Source organism: Gossypium hirsutum, chromosome D10, assembly GCF_007990345.1.
Source record: "Gossypium hirsutum isolate 1008001.06 chromosome D10, Gossypium_hirsutum_v2.1, whole genome shotgun sequence".
Taxonomy (NCBI): domain Eukaryota; kingdom Viridiplantae; phylum Streptophyta; class Magnoliopsida; order Malvales; family Malvaceae; genus Gossypium; species Gossypium hirsutum.
In genome coordinates, this window is record NC_053446.1 from 66,090,913 (window position 1) to 66,110,765 (window position 19,853).

Sequence of the window (19,853 nt, forward strand, 5' to 3'; positions counted from 1 at the left end):
CTATTGCTCAATTAAAATAATGTCTCACGAATAGCTACTTTGTAACCTTCCATTCGACTTAGGAGGGCAATTGTTATACTTCTTCGCCATTCAAACGCGTGTCAGCATTAGAAGTAGCGTTGACATCACTAATGACCCCGTCTGAAACTGTGCCTTGACGGACTACCCGCTTGGATTAAGGTAGTACTAAAATCTTGTGCCCTTGACCACCCGTTCTCAACACTCTTGGCTAAGGCCATCCAGCCCCTTCAAAAAGGACCAGCCACCCGCTTTTTAAGTCCTCAATAGTGAATATGGTCCTCAATAGTGAATATGGTCATGTGGGAACCACTTGAGTTTAACAACCTCGAACTAATTAAAGTAATAATGGAATGGATCCCACGATATACATCATTCACACATTGTATGAAGATAACTTTCCTCATAACAATCTACTACGTCACATTAATGGAAAAGGGTCTACTCATATTTCAAATAGGCCTAATTTTTTTTGTCCAAGCTCACTATCAGTCTTAATATTATTGTTGAACATTCCTAAATTCTGGAGGATCTTCGAGCTAGGACAAATAATTTGGCTCTTGAACATGTATATTTGATACTTATTATATGATTTATATATACAAAGATAAATATAAAGCCTTAATTGATAAAAAGAAAAAAACTTAATAGTTTGATTTAATATTTTAGATTTCACTCAAAAATCATATTGTCAAAACTCAATGTACTAAGCTAGTATAAGACACTCTTCAACAATTTTTTTTTAATTTTAGTTCTTTTACGAGTAATATATAACCTAATAAATAAATTAGGAAAGAACACTTACTAGTAAAAGGAGCATGCTTTACAATTTAAAAGAAAAAAAAAAGTCGTGGCATTGTTTTGTTATGGGACACAGATGGGGCATTGGTTGGGGGCAGAGGATTTTCATCCCAATTTCCCATGTATAATTTTGTATTTCATACCATCAATAATTGAATAATTTATTTAATTAAATAATGTAGTTGATTTGAATAATTTTCACTCAATCTACTCGATGGAATACTCACATCTACCTTATCCATGGCCTAGAAGACATCGTTTGGCCATTATCTAGCTCTCAAAACCTTTGTTCTTGAGCTCATAAATCTCAAAAAGCCCCTCAAACAGATCCTGAAATTAGATGGAAAAGGATCGGTCCTCACAAGCTCCTCCTCCACATGTTCTCATCTTCCCTTTCCCATTACAAGGCCATATAAACTCTATGATTAAGCTAGCTGAACTGCTGGCCCTCGCCGGCTTCAAGCTCACTTTCCTCAACTCCCACTACAACCATGAACGCTTGGTCAAGTTCAACAACATTGCTGCCCACTTTGAAAGATACCAAGGGTTCGAATTCAAGACCATAACCGATGGTCTCCCTCTTGATCATCCCCGGTCTGGGAATTGGTTCCTTGATATGTACGAAGAGGCCCTGGAATTGAAAATGAAGCCAGGTTTGAGAGAGATGCTTGAAAATATCAGCCCACCAGTGGATTGCATAATTGCAGATGGGTTTTCAGGCTTTGCTCTTGATGTTGCAAAGGAGCTTGAAATCCCCATTATTTATTTTCGTACCAGCAGTCCTTTTAGTTTCTGGGTTTATTATTCCATCCCTGATATAATCCAAGCTGGGGAGCTTCCTATCAAAGGTAAATTAACTTCTTTTTTATAACTTTGTTTTCGTTTCAACCATGTTTAGAACAGTTTTTAGTTCTGTGGAGGCCATTCGCTCCATCATGAGAAGTGAGAAGTTATTGAAATGTCATTCACTGAGAATCAACCAGACCCCCAACAATTGATAGTACTGTTCTCGTCATCCGTGGATAGCCATGTACGGCTCATAAAAGAGGACACTTCCTAAATTAAACTTTTAATTTTATTTATTATATATCATGACACTAGTAACTAGGTTTTTGTTAAACTATTGAAGGAAGTGAAGACATGAACCGGTTGTTAACAACAGTGCCAGGCATGGAAACTTATCTCCGTTGTCGAGATCTTCCTAGTTTTTGTCGAGAAACTGATATTGAAGATTCAATTATCAAACTTTATGTAAAACAAACACGAAAGAGCCCTCAAGCTGATGCCTTGATACTCAACACCGCCGAAGAGCTCGATGGGCCTATACTATCTCAAATACGCACCAAATGCCCTCGCGTCTATGCCATTGGACCCTTACATGCTCAATTAAACACTAGACTCAAGGCAAAACATGGAGAATCATATGATCACTTCTCGAACACCCTTTGGGAAGTGGATAAAAGCTGCATCTTTTGGCTAGATAAGCAACCAAATCGATCTGTTATCTATGTAAGTTTTGGTAGCATTACGAGCACGTCAAGGGAGCAACTTGTAGAGCTTTGGTATGGACTTCTTAACAGTAAAACGAAGTTCTTGCTTGTCGTAAGGCCGAATTCTGTGATTGGTAAAGATGGTGAAGGGGAGGATGTTGTAGTGGAGCTTATGGAGAAGAGTAAGGATCAAGGTTACATAGTAAATTGGGCACCACAAGAGGCGGTCTTGAACCACCCAGCCGTTGGCGGGTTCTTTACGCATAATGGATGGAACTCGACTTTGGAGAGCATCGTGGCGGGGGTGCCTATGATTTGCTGGCCTTACTTTGCTGACCAACAATTGAATAGTAGGGTTGTGAGTGAGGTATGGAAAATAGGGTTGGATATGAAGGATGTATGTGATAGAAAGATAGTGGAGAAAATGGTGAATGATGTGATGGTGGATCAAAAGGAGGAGTTCGTACAATCGGCAGCCGAAATGGCTAAGGTAACGAATCAAAGTGTTAATGTTGGTGGGTCTTCTTATAGTAATTTGGATCATTTAATTGAAGATATTAGAATAATGAGCTTGAAAACCCCAAAAACTAAGTTTTTAAGGAATGAATCTATCTCAATATGAAGAAGTTACATTAACTGCTAAAATTTTGCTGGTACGAAAAAAATGAGAGATCGTCAGTTTAGTTTCTTTGATTGTAGTATTTCTTTAAATAAAATAACTGAAATTTATTAAAAATCTTTAAAATATCCATGCTTGATTGAATATAGTCACCAATTATAATAAAGAAATCTATTGTTTACCCTTAAAAAGATGTGCAAAAATAGTTGCTTATATTCCAATAAAAAGGTTACAATTTAGACTGAACCATTTAAAAGTTTTTTATTTAAATTACTAGATAATTAAAATTTCGGAAGTTCTCTTTTACCTTCTCTTTTACAGTTTAATTTTTTTTATGTAAAATAACTTTAGACGTCACGAATCTGAGAATCAAAATTGCAACATTTTTCTTCGATCTCCGACACTGATCGTCAGATTGAATTGGGTCTAAAATATTTTTAAATTGTTGCTTGGAGCTCACTTGTGGAGCTCTTCCTATTCTGTTTCTTTCTTTCTTTTATTTCATTTTATTTTATTTACTTTATGCTATAATAATATAATATATAATAATTAATATAAATATCTTTTACTACACATGTCATATTCATAACCATACATTTGTCTTAATCTAACTAATTTATCAAATAAAAATCTCATAATATAATTGTTTAATTAATAATTATCTTTTACTTAATTTCCAAGTAAATAAATATAATGCACTTGTATTTTATTTTTACCATGCACTTGAAAAAATCTTAATTTATTATTAATCAAAAATCTTATACTAATTATTTAATTATTAAATATCTTTTAATTTAAAAATAACTAATAATAAATAATAATATCTTATACTTAATTAATAAGCAAATTAAATCTATAAACTACAAATATATACATACTTTAATTACACATGTATTATTTTATCATATCCATACATTTGGCATATTTTGATTTATTTAATAATATAATATCATTATAATTTAATTATAATTATATTCCCTTTATGCTGCCTCGACTATGCTAAATGGCTTAATTGCCCTTTTAGCCCTTTTTACTTTCTTTTAATCTATAATTAGACTTTCACTCTTTAATCAATTTGATCCTTTTTCCTAATTATTCTTAATTAGACTAAATTCACCTAATTAATACCTAACTAAGCACTCAACTAAACTCATAATTACTTCTAATAATTATTTATGACTCGGTTTACTAGGACGGAGGCCCGATAATGTACTTTTTCGGTACCCACGAATTTTGGGTCCTTACATAAAGAGAACTCCTCTTCAATAGTAGCACCAATACACTCCCCTCAATAAACTTGTGTAATTTGGCTTCAATTTCTTTAATTAGAGTATCTCTTTAAACAATTAAGTGAATCATACTAATAACTCTTTAAAATTATCATTGACTAAATATAATGACTAATAAATCATGAGAATTAAGTGAGATGGTAAGAGTTTTTCTTACATTAATTAGTGGTCGAGAGTTCGATCCTCGCCCTGGGTAGAAAACTATTTTAAAACTTGTTTGTCAGCATCTATCATTTAATGGGCCTAAAAAATGCATAGAATTAATTACTGAATTCACTCCAATAAATATATATTTACGAATAAATATTTGCTAATAAATCAAAAGGTTAATTGTGATGATGTCAACATTGAAGGGTCAAATTAGTAATAGTATTGTTTTTATCCATAAATTCCTACTTTTTGACCTAAATTTCTCCAACCCGTGTCCTAACAGACATTGTTGACCATTCAACAGCAGCCCCCCAAAACATTGATCTTTAAAGCACTTAAAAACTCAAAATCCCCGTCAAAAAACCAATCCTGTAATTTACATGGAAATGGATTCTCCTTCACAATCTCGTCCTCCACATGTTGTCATCTTCCCTCTCCCATTACAAGGCCATATAAACTCCATGATTAAGCTAGCTGAACTATTAGCCCTCGCCGGTTTCAAGCTCACTTTCCTCAATTCCCACCATAACCATGAACGCCTGATCAAGTTCACCAACATTGTTGCCTATTTTAAAAGATACCCAGGGTTCGAACTCAAGACCATAACCGATGGTCTTCCTCTTGATCATCCCAGATCAGGGAATTGGTTCCTTGAGACGTATGAAGAAGCCATTAAAATGAAAATCAAGCAGAGGTTTAGAGAGATGTTGATGAATAGCAATCCACCGGTGGATTGTGTAATTGCAGATGGGTTTTCTGGGTTTGCCATTGATGTTGCGAATGAGCTTGGGATCCCCATCATTGGTTTTCGTACCAGCAGTCCTCGTAGTTTCTGGGTTTATTATTCTATTACTGATATAATCAAAGCTGGGGAGCTTCCTATCAGAGGTAAAATCAACCTTCTTTTTTATCAAATTTGTTTTCATTTCAATGATGTTTACTACTGTTTCTAATCTAGAATTGTAGGAACTCTAATTAGTAAGAATGGCATGGTAATCAATTGGATAATTTGGGTCACTCTTGGTTGGATTAATTTGTATTTTAAGATTGTTGATTCGTTTCGAATTTGGATATTTTAATTTGGGTTATTTTGAGTTGTGATTTAGATTTTGAGTCATTCGGGTTTAACTCTTAAGCTCATGTTCATTGTTGATTTCAAATCCAAATCATTCTGGATTTTCAGTAAGGTTTTTCGAGTTGGGTCTGTTTTGGTTTTTCTTCATATAGATTTAATTTTTGATTTCAATTATTTTTAATTTGAGAAATATAAGGTTTGATTTATTCAGGTTTACAGTAAGATTTTTTAGGTTGGGTCTAGTTCTTGTCTACGCTGGAATGATTGATCTCCTAAAACAAGTTTTAAATGTAAATTTCTATACATAAACTTGCTTAGGTTGATGGGTTTTTGTTAAAATATGGAAGGAAGTGAAGACATGGACAGGTTGATAACAACAGTGCCAGGCATGGAAACTTATCTTCGATGTCGAGATCTTCCTAGTTTTTGTCGAAAATCGGACATTGAAGATTCAACTGTTCAACTTATTGTTAAACAAACACGAAAAAGCACTGAAGCCGACGCCTTGATATTCAACACCACTGACGAGCTCGACGGACCTATACTATCTCAAATACGCACTAAATGCGCTAACATCTACCCCATTGGACCCTTACATGCTCAATTAAACACAAAACTCAAGGCAAAACATGGAGAATCATTTGATCAATTTTCGAATGCCCTTCGGGAAGAGGATAAAAGCTGCATTCCTTGGCTCGATAAGCAACCATATCGATCTGTTATCTACGTAAGTTTTGGTAGCATTACAAGCACGTCAAGGGATCAACTCGTAGAGCTTTGGTATGGACTTCTTAACAGTAAAACGAAGTTCTTGTTTGTTGTAAGGCCAGATTCCGTGATTGGAAAAGATGGTGAAGGGGAGGATGTTGTAAAAGAGCTTATGGAGAAGAGTAAGGATCGAGGCTACATTGTTGATTGGGCACCGCAAGAGGTGGTCTTGAACCACCAGGCGGTCGGTGGGTTCTTGACGCATAGCGGGTGGAACTCAACTTTAGAGAGCATCGTTGCCGGGGTGCCTATGGTTTGTTGGCCGTACTTTGCCGATCAACAAGTGACTAGTAGGGTTGTGAGTAGGGTGTGGAAAATAGGGTTGGATATGAAGGATGTATGCGATAGGAAGATAGTGGAGAACATGGTGAACGATGTGATGGTGGATCGAAAGGAGTTCGTGAATTCGGCAACAGACATGGCTAAGGTAATCAACCAATGTGTTAGTATTGGTGGGTCTTCTTCTAATAATTTGGACCGTCTAATTGAAGATATTAGAATGAAGAGATTGAAAACCACCAAAAGATTATAGTTTCATAAGGAAATAATTTACTTAAAAACATGTTTGAGGGGTGTTTTAATGTGATTTATGTTCTTCTATCAAAATTTAAAGGCAACGAATCAGATATCTATAATTTTTGTAAAATTTGAATATGTATATATATATATAATAAACTTCACTTTATCGGTTTATGCTATACCACGCACGTGGGTTTTTTTACTTGGTATAATGATTAATTTAGTTTTCAATGTTAATAGCTTTTATTTTCAATTTGACTTTATCTTTATTCTTATTTTTAAATTAAATTTAACTCTTAACCTTTTAAAAAGAGTTGAATCATTTTTTTTTAACGAAAGACTTAGACATTAATTTTTTAACAATGCTGGTGTAGCGACATGCATGGCAATTCACATGTAATTCATACGAACATGGCATTGTTTGTTTTATATGTCACATCAACAAAATAACTTAAAATTTATAAAAATACTCAAAATTCAAAAGAAATTATAAAAAGTTCATAAAATTCAAGAAAAAAAATTAGTATTAAGTACATGTGGATTATCATGCAGATTTTCATGTTTAAAAATTTAACATTTTACTCAGCATTTTTGTTTTAAAACAATAATTCAACTTTTTGTGAAAGATTGATGGTTAAATTCGATTCTTTTCAAAAGGTTAAGGGTCAAATTTAGCTCAAAAGAAAAATAATAAAGGTCAAATTAGCAAAATATATAAAACTTGAGATTTAAATTTAAATTATTCCTATTATTATTTGAGTAACCAAATCACTAAAACAAACAAGTAGCATAACATTAGAAATTGGATAAAATTAACTAAAGCTCCCCCCAAAGATTTTATTAACTAGGGATTGAGAGGCTTATTCACAATCTTTTAATGAGTACGAAAAGTAAGTGATTCCAATGATAAAATGTGATGAACCAAGCTATCTAGTGCTTGTTTTGAAGACCCACTTTCACTCAAGCAAAGATTTGATTTCTCCTTTAAATTCAACATTCTCTCCCTTATATTTTCCCCATCTTTGTCCACCATTAACCTTTTGATTGTCCTCTGTATTTCCCCTCTCTCAAGCCCTTTCTCTAATTGCAAACCAATCCCCCAAACCTCACTCACATACCTTGCATTAACCTTTTGGTCAGTGAAACAAGGCATGCAAACCATAGGGACCCCTTCACAAATACTCTCCAAAGTTGAATTCCACCCATTGTGGGTCCAAAAGGCTCCCACAGATGGATGAGCCAACACTTGTTGTTGAGGAGCCCATTTAACAATATGTCCCTTCCCACCCAATGTTTCCAAGAACCCATTTGGCAATGGTTCAACCCAATTTGAACCATGGACTAGACCTGGCCTAACCACCCATAAGAATGGTTGGTTGCTATTAGCTAAACCCCAAGCTATCTCCAAGAATTGGGTTTCACTTATTGATGCTAAACTACCAAAGCTCACATAGATGACTGATTTAGGGTCTTGTTTATCTAACCATGAAATACAACTTTGGTCATGTGTTAACAAACTGCTTGAAGTAGTACTTGAAGTGACTGCAAAGCATTTATGGAATGGACCAATTGGAAAAAGTGGAACCCCAAGTTTTTGGTGAAGCGTTGCAAGGGAAGTCCATTCTAGTTCTTCAAAAGTGTTCCATATCATACCATTTGATGCTTTGCTTTGTTCCACCATGCCAACCACCACATTGTAAAGATCTTCAGGGTCATTTGTGTGGATCACTGGGAGGTCTTTTACTCTTAATGGAGGAAGGTCAACTATTGGCTCCTCTAGCTGAGAATCTACCGTCGGATAATATGACCATCACATATACGATGCTATAATCATTTTTATACGCAAATATATATAGAGTCATATACGTACCTTGTATAGGAAGGTACCCTTTTTCCCTTAGGAGAGGAAAAGAAGAGAAAACACAAAAGGAAGAGGCAGCACCAGTCCTCAATACCATCCTAGGAACCTTAAGTTCATTTGCAACATCTTGAGTGAAGTAAAGTATAGCATCGGAAATCAAGCAAGCAATCGGCTCCTCTGAAGTATCGGACAACAAATCAGCCAAGCAATCACGAAAAGGCGATCCACATATCGCATTGAGCATCGAGACGAAAACGATGAGATCTTTCGTGCATCGATTGTTTTCAGGCAAGTCTTCGGAGATGATACGGAAAGTGAAGTGAGGGTAGTTTGAAGGGTTGGGAGAGTTGAAAGTGGTGTGGATAATGGTGATTGAGAACCCTCTTGAATGAAGAATGTTTGCAAGGTCAAACATGGGATTAATGTGGCCTTGTAATGGTAATGGAAACAACACTAATCTTCTGCCTTTCCTTTGCTCCATTTCAACACTGTTGATTTGCCTATCCATTGCTCTAATTTTTTTCACTTGGCCTTAAAAAATTGTATTTAGATCTCTTGTATCTAATTATCAACTCATCAATGTTAAAAGACAAAATGGCAATAAAAGTTGAACCTGAGTTGTCCTTTTTACTTGATTTTTCACATTCTGTGTTTTTATTTTATCCCTAGCACATGCTTAGCGGTGTATAGATGTGGTGCTGTCGTTGGAGGCCGCCGGCCTTTTGTTGCATTGTTGGTTTTCTTCCTTATTTTGATGTTGTTGACGGCTAAGGTAGTGAGCTTACTAGGGTTTTGTGAGGTTAAACTTGGGTTTTGGGGACCATTTCTAATTGCATTTGAGAAGCCAAAATTACTTTTCCACCACAAAAATAACGAAGAATACTTGATTTTTGGGTCAACAATTAGATTAATTTATAATTTATATATATTATATTATATTATTTAAATATTTTATGTACCATTATATTAGATTATTTAAATATAATTTGTCATTAAATTAAATTATTTAAATATAAATTATTATTATATTTAAGATTTTAAAATATTTAATATACCATTAATTTTATAAATAATTTATATTAAATACTTTAAAGTATTTAAAATTTATACTTTGTTTACCCTTATATTAAATTATTTAAATATCATAAAACTTAATTAATTTTTAACTTTCTATTATCATGTCTAAAAAGAATATTTTAATCTTAAACCACATTCTTTTATAACACTTCTCCACTGCACTTTTCAAAAATATTTCTAAAAAGTACTTTTCAACTGCAAGCCAGATCAAACCAATTAGTCGGATTGGTTGTATTGAGAACCAGTCTGAGTACTGGTCCAAAGAAAGGGTGGAATCGATAAAACCACAAATCGGTTAAACCAATTGAATCGACTGGTTGGATCGATTGAACAAGCATCAAACTATTTTCTTTTATTTTTTAAATTATTAATAATTTATTCAATTAAACCGAAGAAACTAATTGAAATAATAACAAATGATCTGACCGGTTCAACCACCAATCTGATTCTAAAATCCTTACATAAACATATAAAAAAAATTACTCAATGGTTCCAACTAGAATTGACACATTTTCTAAGCTTTCTCATCTTTCAAACAAGATCTGCTCGTCGTTTCCCCAAACATTCTCTAATAAGTCTTTATAAATCTACTCACTTACAATTCTCTAACCTAAACTTGAATATTCATCTTGATTCCATCTAAAAATAGTTTTTCGAACTTTAAAATTTAAATCTAAACTTTCCAACAATCATCAATTTAACTTTGGTTTCTATCTATCATCTTACTTTGCCACGATATATTTCTTATCCAACGACGATAGCAGCAACAGGCGAAAGAAAAGGGTCAGTCAAATATGGTACCATTACTACGTATAGAGAAAGTTTACATTAGAAAAAAATTCATGAGGGTCACATCTAGATTTATTGGAAATTGTTTCGACTCTCTTAATTTTTCTTCCTCATGCTTTGAATCTTTGATAGCCATTGCTTTCAAAAATGGACGAAATTACAAAGTAAACAAAGGGGGGTTTTTCCAAATCTTCTAAGAATCAGTAGGACCAATGAACCTGAAATTTTCAAATGGAGATCTCAATTTATGGCGCTACTCTTCAACCACTCTCACTATTTATTTTAATGGATGGAAATTAGATAATTAAATCTCTCTTTTTATTAATTTAGTGTTTAAATTTCATTAACCAAGTCCTTGGTTTAGTTGTTAAATCTTTTTTTTTTATGTTGGTTTGAAATTTTAGTTAAGGTTTAATTCTGGATAACTTAATCTCTCTCTTTCTTATGGAAAAAATATTCTTTAAAATTTAAAATAAATCAAATAATGTCAAAATTGAATTGAAATTTGATGATCTAACTTGTTAAATCAATTACGTAAAACTAGATATAAATCAAACTGCTGGAAATGGAAATACACTAGTGAATGATTTTTTGCCTTCCTAAAGGAAGTACAACTAAAATTTAGTTGATTGTTAGCTGATTTGTCAACACCACCATAAACAAAGGGTAAATCACCTTTTTACAAGGCAATTTAGTACCGAAAACGAAAATTTCTTATTTAGCTCTCTATTTAATTTTTCATCTCTTTTAACTTTTCATCTTATATTTTTTATCAAATCACCTCAAAATGAATGAAAAAAATTAAGGTTTGTTAACTTTGTTGATGTGGCATACATGTGGATTATCACGTAAATAACACGTCATTAAAAAAATTTAAATTTTCTATTATTTTGGAGTAATTTGACAAAAAAAACTCACAGACTAAAAAAGGAGAAATTAAACAAATAGCTAAAGTAATGTTTCTTTGTGAAATTAAAGGATCAAATAAATCATTATGTTATTCACAACAACTGTTTAACCTTTGACTTAAGATTCTATACTAAAAATATTCATGGACTAAACCGAGTTAGGGCTAAATATAATAAATTGAAATTCATTTATTAAAATATTTACATAAACATCTTAATGTTTTTTTAATATTTACATTATAGTATTATAGATTTAATTTTCATGTGTTATAAATTATGTAACATATAAAAATAACATAATATAATGTATTTAAAATTTAGAAAATGGGGTGGGTCAAATTGGACTAAAGTTTAAACAGTCAAATTTGGGTCTGATCCATATTTTAAATGAACTTATTTTTTGTGCAAATCTATTCTTTTGGACCAAATATTGAGAAATTTTTTCTAACTTTCTAACACTACAAATTAGGTTAAAATTATCATCATAAAACACAATTTACCCTTTGATTAAAAGATTTATGTTTAAATTTTCTATTTACTTGTAAAGCAATTTAGTGAGTGATACCAAAAACAACTTCTTCTTTTTTACTGCAAGTGTTTAACCTTACAAGACAATGTGACATAGGATTCTACACTCTTATGACTTTCTTGCCTTTTTCACCAAATTTGCCTGTAAATGTTAGGAGTCCTTTTTCCTTTTTAGTGTAATAACTTTTTTGGCTTTTCAATTTTATAAAAAAATTATTTTAACTCTTTATTTAAATTTTTCTTTTTAGTTTTTAAAAGTTTTGGTCAAATCACCCCAAAATGAACGAAGAAAATTAACGTTTTCTAATTTTGTTTACGTTACATGCAAGTGAATTGTTATGTGAATAACATATCAAGATTTAAATAATTTTTAATTTTTAAAAATTTAAAAAAATTTATAGAAACTATTTTTAAAATTAAAAATAATTAAATTCATTAAAATATAAAAAAAAATTTATATTTTAAAAAATTAATTAAAGGCTAACGTGGCCATCCACGTATATCCCACGTTAACAAAGTTAACAAATGTTAATTTTTTTCATCAATTTTAAGGTGATTTGTTAAAAAATGCAAATTCAAGAGCTAAAAAAAGTAAAATAAATTAATAATAATTAAAATAAATTTTTTTAAAGTTGAAAGGCCACAAAAGTCATTATACGTTTTCTTTTCAACACGACAAATTAGATTAAGATTATCATCATATAACACAAATTACTCTTGAATTACTCAATCCAAAAAATATTTATGTTTAAATCTTCGGTTGACACTAATTCTAGATCATCCTTACACTACCCTTTTTTCAAAAAATCACAATTGGGATAATGAAACCGAAAAAAAATTATTTATGCATAAAGTGATTATGCTCTTAAAATACTAACAACGCAAAGAAATAATATTACGCTCAGCTCTTCAAACAATTGTACAATATTCAATCCACTTAAAATTATTTTAGTCATATGATCGGTAACCTTATTTTAAAATCTCAAAACGTGAACAAATCTTACTAATCATTCCACCAACTAAAATTGATTCTACCGAAATTACGTTTTAGCATTTTAACTCTATTAAAAGAAAAGTAAAAAATAGTAGTGGAAGCATTGAATGCAAATACCTAAAATGAAGACTGTAGAGATGTTTGACTAGGTCAATACTGCAGCAACACCAAGAAGAAGAAGAAGCAGCTGTAGAAACAAAGATTTATCCATTGTTTATTCTTTTCAAAAAAATTTGAAAAAAAATGGGTCCAAATTTAAAATTTCAGGCTAAAAACGTACGGCAAATTTTATCCCATAATTATTTTTTTCCAATTTATTTTATTTTATTTTTTAATTATCACTTTCAGTAATGTCATTGTCCCCACCACCGCTACTTCACGTTGAAGCAAAGCATGCAATTTTTTCTTTTCTCTTTTTTGCTTTTACTTTTTATATCTATTTAAAGTAGTCCTATTTTATTTATTGTTTTTGGCAAAAGGATTTTCTTTTTTTAATTTTGGATTTATTAGATTAAGTCAATTCATTGCTTGCTATGATAAGATTTGGGAATAATATATCTAATTATATATTGTATCTTAAAATGAGATAAAATAATATTTAGTCTCTAACCTTTTTTTTTATTCGGATTTTACCACGATATCACCTAATTCTTTTAATTCTTTTAAATAATATGATAACAAAAATTATAAAAAAGATTTTAGAGACCAAATTGAATAAAATTATCTTATCTAAAAAAATTTACAAGAAATATGTATTTTTAAGAATAATTGAACCTTGTGAGTAGATAGACAAAATTGTGAAGGCAAAAATCTCATTGTCATGTTCCATTTATTATCATATCCTTCAATGAAGGACAAGTATGCAATTAATTGTTAAGGTAAGGAAAGTACATACAAATTAGAACAAGCATTCCAAGCAATATAATAAATAATAATAAGAATTTCTTATTATTAGTAAAAATATATTAACTTCCAAAGGGGATATTACAAAGAAGGGTCTGGATTTTTTCTTCCTTCTACAATTTTCTCCCAAATTTCAAAGGCAAGAAATCCAAATTACCCTCATAAAATTATATAAAATATTTAAAAAAAAACCATTTATTACAACCAAAAAAAACCATTCCTTCCCCTAATTCTTGTTCCTATAGAGTTAATCACCCCCCAAAAGCTGCAAATCTTCAAATCTCCTTGAATGGTAGAGAAAAAAAAAACCCATAATTTGTTAACTTAAAAATACTATTTTATTTTATTTATTTCTAAACTACACGCATTCTTGAATTCTTCTTTATATATATATAAACCAAAATATATTAACTTCCAAAGGGGATATTACAAAGAAGGGTCTGGATTTTTTCTTCCTTCTACAATTTTCTCCCAAATTTCAAAGGCAAGAAATCCAAATTACCCTCATAAAATTATATAAAATATTTAAAAAAAACCATTTATTACAACCAAAAAAAACCATTCCTTCCCCTAATTCTTGTTCCTATAGAGTTAATCACCCCCCAAAAGCTGCAAATCTTCAAATCTCCTTGAATGGTAGAGAAAAAAAAAACCCATAATTTGTTAACTTAAAAATACTATTTTATTTTATTTATTTCTAAACTACACGCATTCTTGAATTCTTCTTTATATATATATAAACCAAAATACCATATACCCTATCATAAAAGCTACTAACCCTACATCTTTTTCCATCAAAACAAACACTATTTTGAGAGAAAACTTGGACTAAATTTTCAGTAAGTCCATTCTTGAGGCAAGTTTAAGCTTCCATCTGGTCTATAATTTCTTCTTGCTTGTGTCAAGAGTGCATTTCTTCTTGCTACCAAGGCATCTACACAAAGTTTGAACAATAAGAACATTGGTTTTAACATAAAGAAAGAATTTGAATCTTTGGGGTTATAGTTTTATACCATAGTTTGATGCAAAAGTGGGATTGAATTGAGGTTGAACATGGTTATTGGTATCATCGAAGTTGAGATTTAAAGCTTGAACAACCTTTGCTGGTAGTAACACCGTTGAACAACCTAAAGAACAAAGCCAAGAACAGAACTTAGGAAAAAGATCCCTACAAAATGGAACATGGAAATGGTCTAATTTATGTTTTTGGTACCTGATTTCTTTCTAGGTTCATGAGTGGTGGTGTTGGTGGTGTTGCCATATCTGCGAGGTATAAACACACCAGTGCCAGTTGATTCCCTTTTGACACCACTAGATCCACCAAGGAACATAGCTCTCATCCCATTTTGTGCCTGTTTCTGCTGTTGGGGCTGAACTTGAAGTGGAGGCCATGAAGATTGTGGAAGCCCCAATGGTCTCCCACCAACAACATTGTTCCTTAATCTAGTCTGAATCTGGTGCTGGTGCTGGTGCTGTTGTTGAACCTGTGCATGCCAGTTACTTGCCTTAACTTGCCTTCCATTAAACTAAAAACACAAAAAAAAAGACCATAAGAACTTGAACCCAACAAGCCCCAAAACACAAATTTTAAAATTTTACTGAAGGGTTTACCTGATTGAAAGGAAGGGTTTGGTCTGAATACAAGCTGTTGGTGGTTGTGTTGTTCTTCATAAAGGAATGATTTTGGGGTTTGGATAAGGTTCTACCATGGTTAAAGTTGGTATATTTAGGCACTTCATTGCTCATTTTTAGCCTAGCAACTTGACCAGCAGCAGCATAAATGAGATCCCAAGTGTCATTTTGAGGACCAAAAGGTGTTGTTGGTGGAGATGGTACTTGAGAAGGACCATTAGGACTACCGTTGCTTGAAGATGACCAACATCCACCGAGTCCACTCAGTGTCGACCTTGGTGAACTCGCTAAAGCTCCGTTTTTCTAATTCAAAACAAGAAACCCAAGTTTAAAATCTGTTCAACAATCAACATAAACGAAAAAAAGAAGAAAAGAACTTTATCATACCTCGTTTTTGTCCATGGAAAAGGTAGCAGGAACTGTAAGCTTCTGACTCGTTGAGTAAGCGAGCCGTCGAGTCAATCCAGCAAGAAACTCATCTTCATCACTACTTTCAGTCTCCGTAGACCCAACAACAGATTCAACGGGTGAACTCAGGGGAGAAAAGGAGTCAAACTCGTAAGGGAACTCAGTAGGGAAACCATGACTAGATACCAACAACTCAGTACCCATTTTTCCACCGATTTCGTTCTCGAGGTTCCCTTTCTTCATAAGAACATCATCGTCGGTTAAAAACTTCGCCGGCAACCAAAACTCAGCATCGTCCATCAACTCAGCCATGACCAAGAAAAACAGAGGAAAACTGGGGAAATGAAAGGAGTTGAGGAGGAAAGGATTTGCTTGGAGAGAAGATTTAATAACGAGGACCCAAGTTTGGGTTTTGAAAGAGAGAGGGACCCAACTGAAAAGAGAAGAAAGGAAATGGAAGGAAAGTGAGAGGAGATGAGTAGAGAATGTTGAAGACAAGCTGTGCTTTTATTAAGGTTTCAGGGTCACTTTGAGACAGAGAAAAAATAAATAAAATTTAAAAAAAGATTTAAAATTTTAAAGGAAAAAATCAACAAAATAAAAACAAAAAACCCAAACTTGGAAATAAAAATTGAAGCTTTTAGTGGGCAAATTGCCAATGGAAGATGTGAAAAATAACTGGAAAGGGAATGGCCCAGTGGTTGGAGACATTTGTCCTGTTTTCCAACACACCTGACATCTGTCTTCTTTTGGTTTAATTTACTAACTTAATTAACAATTAAGAGAGTAAAGTTCTTAATTGTTTTTTGAATTTTTTTTAAATTTTAAATTTTGGTGACCAATAATTTGGTTTTTTTTTTTTTGGTTTGGGGATGATTTGATGTTATTTAGTGGTTAATTTTTACTTGCTTACATCAGATTCTCTTTGTATTAACCCTAAAAAATCACATGATTTGATGGGTTTTTTTAAAAAAATTTCAAAATTTGAATGATTAAATTGATTAACAGATTGGGAGATTTTGGTATGGAAGATTTCAAAATATATCCTAATCTAACTTCAATCAATAAATTTTGAATCAACTGTAACCGAAACATTATTACCAATGTCAATTTAGAATCATTAGTACCAAATCAAGTGAATGTTGAAGCATTAAAAATGGAATATATGACAGCGGAGTGAGATATCATTTGAAATTAAAAACTTAAATTGAAGTCCGAAAAGCTTTTATTTAAACACCTTCGAAAATGTTTGATACTTATTTGAGTACTTTTGAAAAGATTTAATCCTTATTGAACATTTTGAAAAGTTTGGTCATTATGTGAATAACTCGTAAAAAGTTTGACCCAATTTGAGCATTTTGCCTTAAATAATTTGTGTTTGTTGATGTTTTCTTGGTGATGGATCGGGCCTGGAGACAATTCTTTAAAGAAGATAGACTGAAATCAAAAGCTGAGCATTTATACAAGATAAATATGAGTTTTGAGGTGTTACAACTTGTGTTATGTGATACACTCTCGAAGCTCACATAAGCAAAGTTGGAGTGAGAAAATAAGCTTATTTTTTAAGTAGTCATCTGGTCATGTCAACACATTAATCTACTTGGTGGTCAGTTTGTTGGTTCTATAACCTTGGTTGCTCAAGGTCCCATGTCAAACTATCAATGGAAACTTACTTTTACTTGTTAAGGGGAGCTTGGTCTCAGACTGTCAGCAGAAGGTATTGTCTTTTTGTCAGAGTTTTGCCTCTCGTACTTATTTATACTATGGATGCAAAGTTAAAATATATAATCCTTAGTTGGTGGTTTAAACCCTTGTAGGTGTAATATGCATAATTAATATTTCGCACAATACCGACACTTCTCCCATGAGCTTCTAGGTCGTGTCTCCACCAACCAAAATGTTCCCTAAACTTCGTAAACCCCTCTGGGCTATCCTCGCAGTATGGGAGACAAAACCCTGGCGTTGATGATCCATAAGTAGGGGTGTATCAACGTTGCACTTTAAAAAGCCCGATGGAGGCCAAACGCATGCAATTGCGCTTGGGAGTGAGCAACTTTAGAAGCAACCCAGTCTCGGATAAAAAGAGTAGCAAACGCCACAGCATGAGTGATTGGGACATCATCCGCACACCAAAGGAATAGGTTTCGGTAATACCATAAACTCTAATTACCTTTAACTGTATTAAATAATATATTAAAATTTTTATGATAATAAATAATAAAAGTAATTATTTTTATTATATCATATTTATAAATATGTGTGTGAAATTCAAGTTTTTCCACAAAATTAGTAATCTTATATCTATACCTTCTTTATGAAGATAATAATGTGGTTATTTGGACGGCTAAAGCGTTCATGATTTTGAATTAAGTAAGCCAAAATTATGAGTAAAAAACAAAGAAAACATTAGGGGGAATTCATTTCCATTATAGGAATGGATCAATGACAATATTACTCTTTGGACAAGTATTTTATATTATCCACTCATTCTTATTATGCTATAAGCATAGTGCAAGAAAATGAAATTAATGGAAATCAACCTTGTTAAGGAATAACATCTAAATGAAACTTGACAACTATATATTTTAAAGTTATTTGACTTATATAGTATGTTGAAGAAAAAAAATATTTTGGTATATTATAAATATAAATTTTAATTCAATCTGTGATTGTAATAAATAACTTTTAGTCTATTTATATAAAAATGTGATAGAATGATTAAAGATGACGGTTCACATAGTTATGCTAAGAGATATAGAAAGTAACTTTGTGGTGTGTTAGAGAAGGAAGAAAGAGTTTAGGGAAGTTTAACAAGAGTAATTGTAAGTGTCATCCCTTGTTTCATGTTTGATGAGAAGTATTTATAGGTTTTCCATCTATTCCTCGAAGACAGATGCTTTTAGAAGCTATTGAATCATCGGACATTTGTTATTCTTTTTTTCATGTCTTTATTTGATCTGATCTGATGAGGTTCACATGTAAAGCCTGTAAGAGATAAGTGTTATTGATTATGCTAGACGAAACATTCATTCTAAGCAAAATATTTTTAGTCGTTGAACCTCCGTTAGTGAAGTGATTGACTCATCGAGATCCTCCAAAGACAATAAATTTTATACCTCTATGATTACATTTTAATAATTTTTGATAAATACATAGTTGAATTTGTTTTTTCTGTCACCAATGTTATGTACAATGGTAGACAGCTTATAGCAGCAAAGGGTACAGGGTCAAAATCATGAACAGATCAGGTAACTCGCAAATGAAGTAAGGTTGAGAGAACATGAAATGAAATCAATAGGCAAAAAAAGCTTTATCTAAGCTATATACCCATCCCATCCAAAAGGAATTTCAGTTTCCACCCCACTTTCTTCTCCTTCTTTGCTGATAATCAATTCATATCAATTGCAATATTTCTCAACAAACAAAACTAGAAAAAGGTTGGAAATAGTTTGTATATATAACGGGAAGAGATCCATTTATACGGGTATTTTATACTTTTATATATGATTAATATTTTATAGATCATGCATGTTAAATTTGATATAAATAAAATATTTTTAACGATTCTTTTTATGTTAAAAAAATTTAACTGTTAAATATATATTAATACAAATCGATATGATAGAGAGATTATATTTATTAAAAAATTTACATGCATGACAAATACATGTATATTGATAAATTTAACGTTTGAATTATTAAAATATTAATCATATATAAAGTTACAAAATAGTGAAAATTACTTAAGTAGTTAAGTTTTACGGTGTAAATGGATTCCTTCCTTATATAGAGAGAGTTTTAGTGTTTCTATTATAAAAAAAATTAATATTTCTCACTCCTTTGTTCGTTCTTCTTAAATTTACGAGTACAATTGAAATTACAAACCATACATATTCGAATCAATTATAATCAAAATCAAGTACTACAAAACACAACTAAACTAATATCCGCAGCCAAATTAAACCAGTTTTAAAGATAAACAAATATAAAGACAACCCAAACATGATTTATACAAAACGAAAGT

At 31.9% G+C, this 19,853-nt stretch overlaps 4 protein-coding genes across 6 annotated transcripts; 2 read left to right on the forward strand and 2 right to left on the reverse strand.

Moving 5' to 3' along the window:
• The first annotated feature begins 876 nt into the window (after nucleotides 1-876).
• Nucleotides 877-3,045, forward strand: LOC107942665 (7-deoxyloganetic acid glucosyl transferase). Its single transcript, XM_016876370.2, has 2 exons — nucleotides 877-1,667; nucleotides 1,949-3,045. The coding sequence occupies exons 1-2, from the start codon at nucleotides 1,160-1,162 to the stop codon at nucleotides 2,929-2,931; spliced, it is 1,491 nt and encodes a 496-aa protein (XP_016731859.1). The 5' UTR covers nucleotides 877-1,159; the 3' UTR covers nucleotides 2,932-3,045.
• Nucleotides 3,046-4,535: 1,490 nt separating this feature from the next.
• LOC107942667 (7-deoxyloganetic acid glucosyl transferase) lies at nucleotides 4,536-6,895 on the forward strand. Its single transcript, XM_016876372.2, has 2 exons — nucleotides 4,536-5,255; nucleotides 5,790-6,895. Exons 1-2 carry the CDS (start codon nucleotides 4,748-4,750, stop codon nucleotides 6,740-6,742), a joined length of 1,461 nt encoding a protein of 486 aa, XP_016731861.1. The 5' UTR covers nucleotides 4,536-4,747; the 3' UTR covers nucleotides 6,743-6,895.
• Nucleotides 6,896-7,536: 641 nt separating this feature from the next.
• Nucleotides 7,537-9,339, reverse strand: LOC107942666 (UDP-glycosyltransferase 76F1). The gene is made up of 2 exons (XM_016876371.2): nucleotides 8,600-9,339; nucleotides 7,537-8,517 (listed from the first exon to the last, which is right to left on the reverse strand). The coding sequence occupies exons 1-2, from the start codon at nucleotides 9,096-9,098 to the stop codon at nucleotides 7,604-7,606; spliced, it is 1,413 nt and encodes a 470-aa protein (XP_016731860.2). The 5' UTR covers nucleotides 9,099-9,339; the 3' UTR covers nucleotides 7,537-7,603.
• Nucleotides 9,340-13,808: 4,469 nt separating this feature from the next.
• Nucleotides 13,809-16,474, reverse strand: LOC107951677 (uncharacterized). 3 transcript variants are annotated; one of them, XR_005919957.1, is made up of 6 exons: nucleotides 15,809-16,412; nucleotides 15,401-15,724; nucleotides 15,003-15,315; nucleotides 14,803-14,916; nucleotides 14,532-14,723; nucleotides 13,809-14,187 (listed from the first exon to the last, which is right to left on the reverse strand). XR_005919957.1 is itself a non-coding variant. In XM_016886804.2 (5 exons), exons 1-5 carry the CDS (start codon nucleotides 16,139-16,141, stop codon nucleotides 14,626-14,628), a joined length of 1,182 nt encoding a protein of 393 aa, XP_016742293.2. In that variant the 5' UTR covers nucleotides 16,142-16,474; the 3' UTR covers nucleotides 13,809-14,625. The 3 variants fall into 3 exon arrangements, 2 of the variants coding, with proteins under 2 accessions (XP_016742293.2, XP_040959652.1); XM_016886804.2 differs by having other exon boundaries at nucleotides 13,809-14,723; nucleotides 15,809-16,474; XM_041103718.1 differs by having other exon boundaries at nucleotides 13,809-14,723; nucleotides 15,003-15,273; nucleotides 15,809-16,344.
• Nucleotides 16,475-19,853: the final 3,379 nt, after the last annotated feature.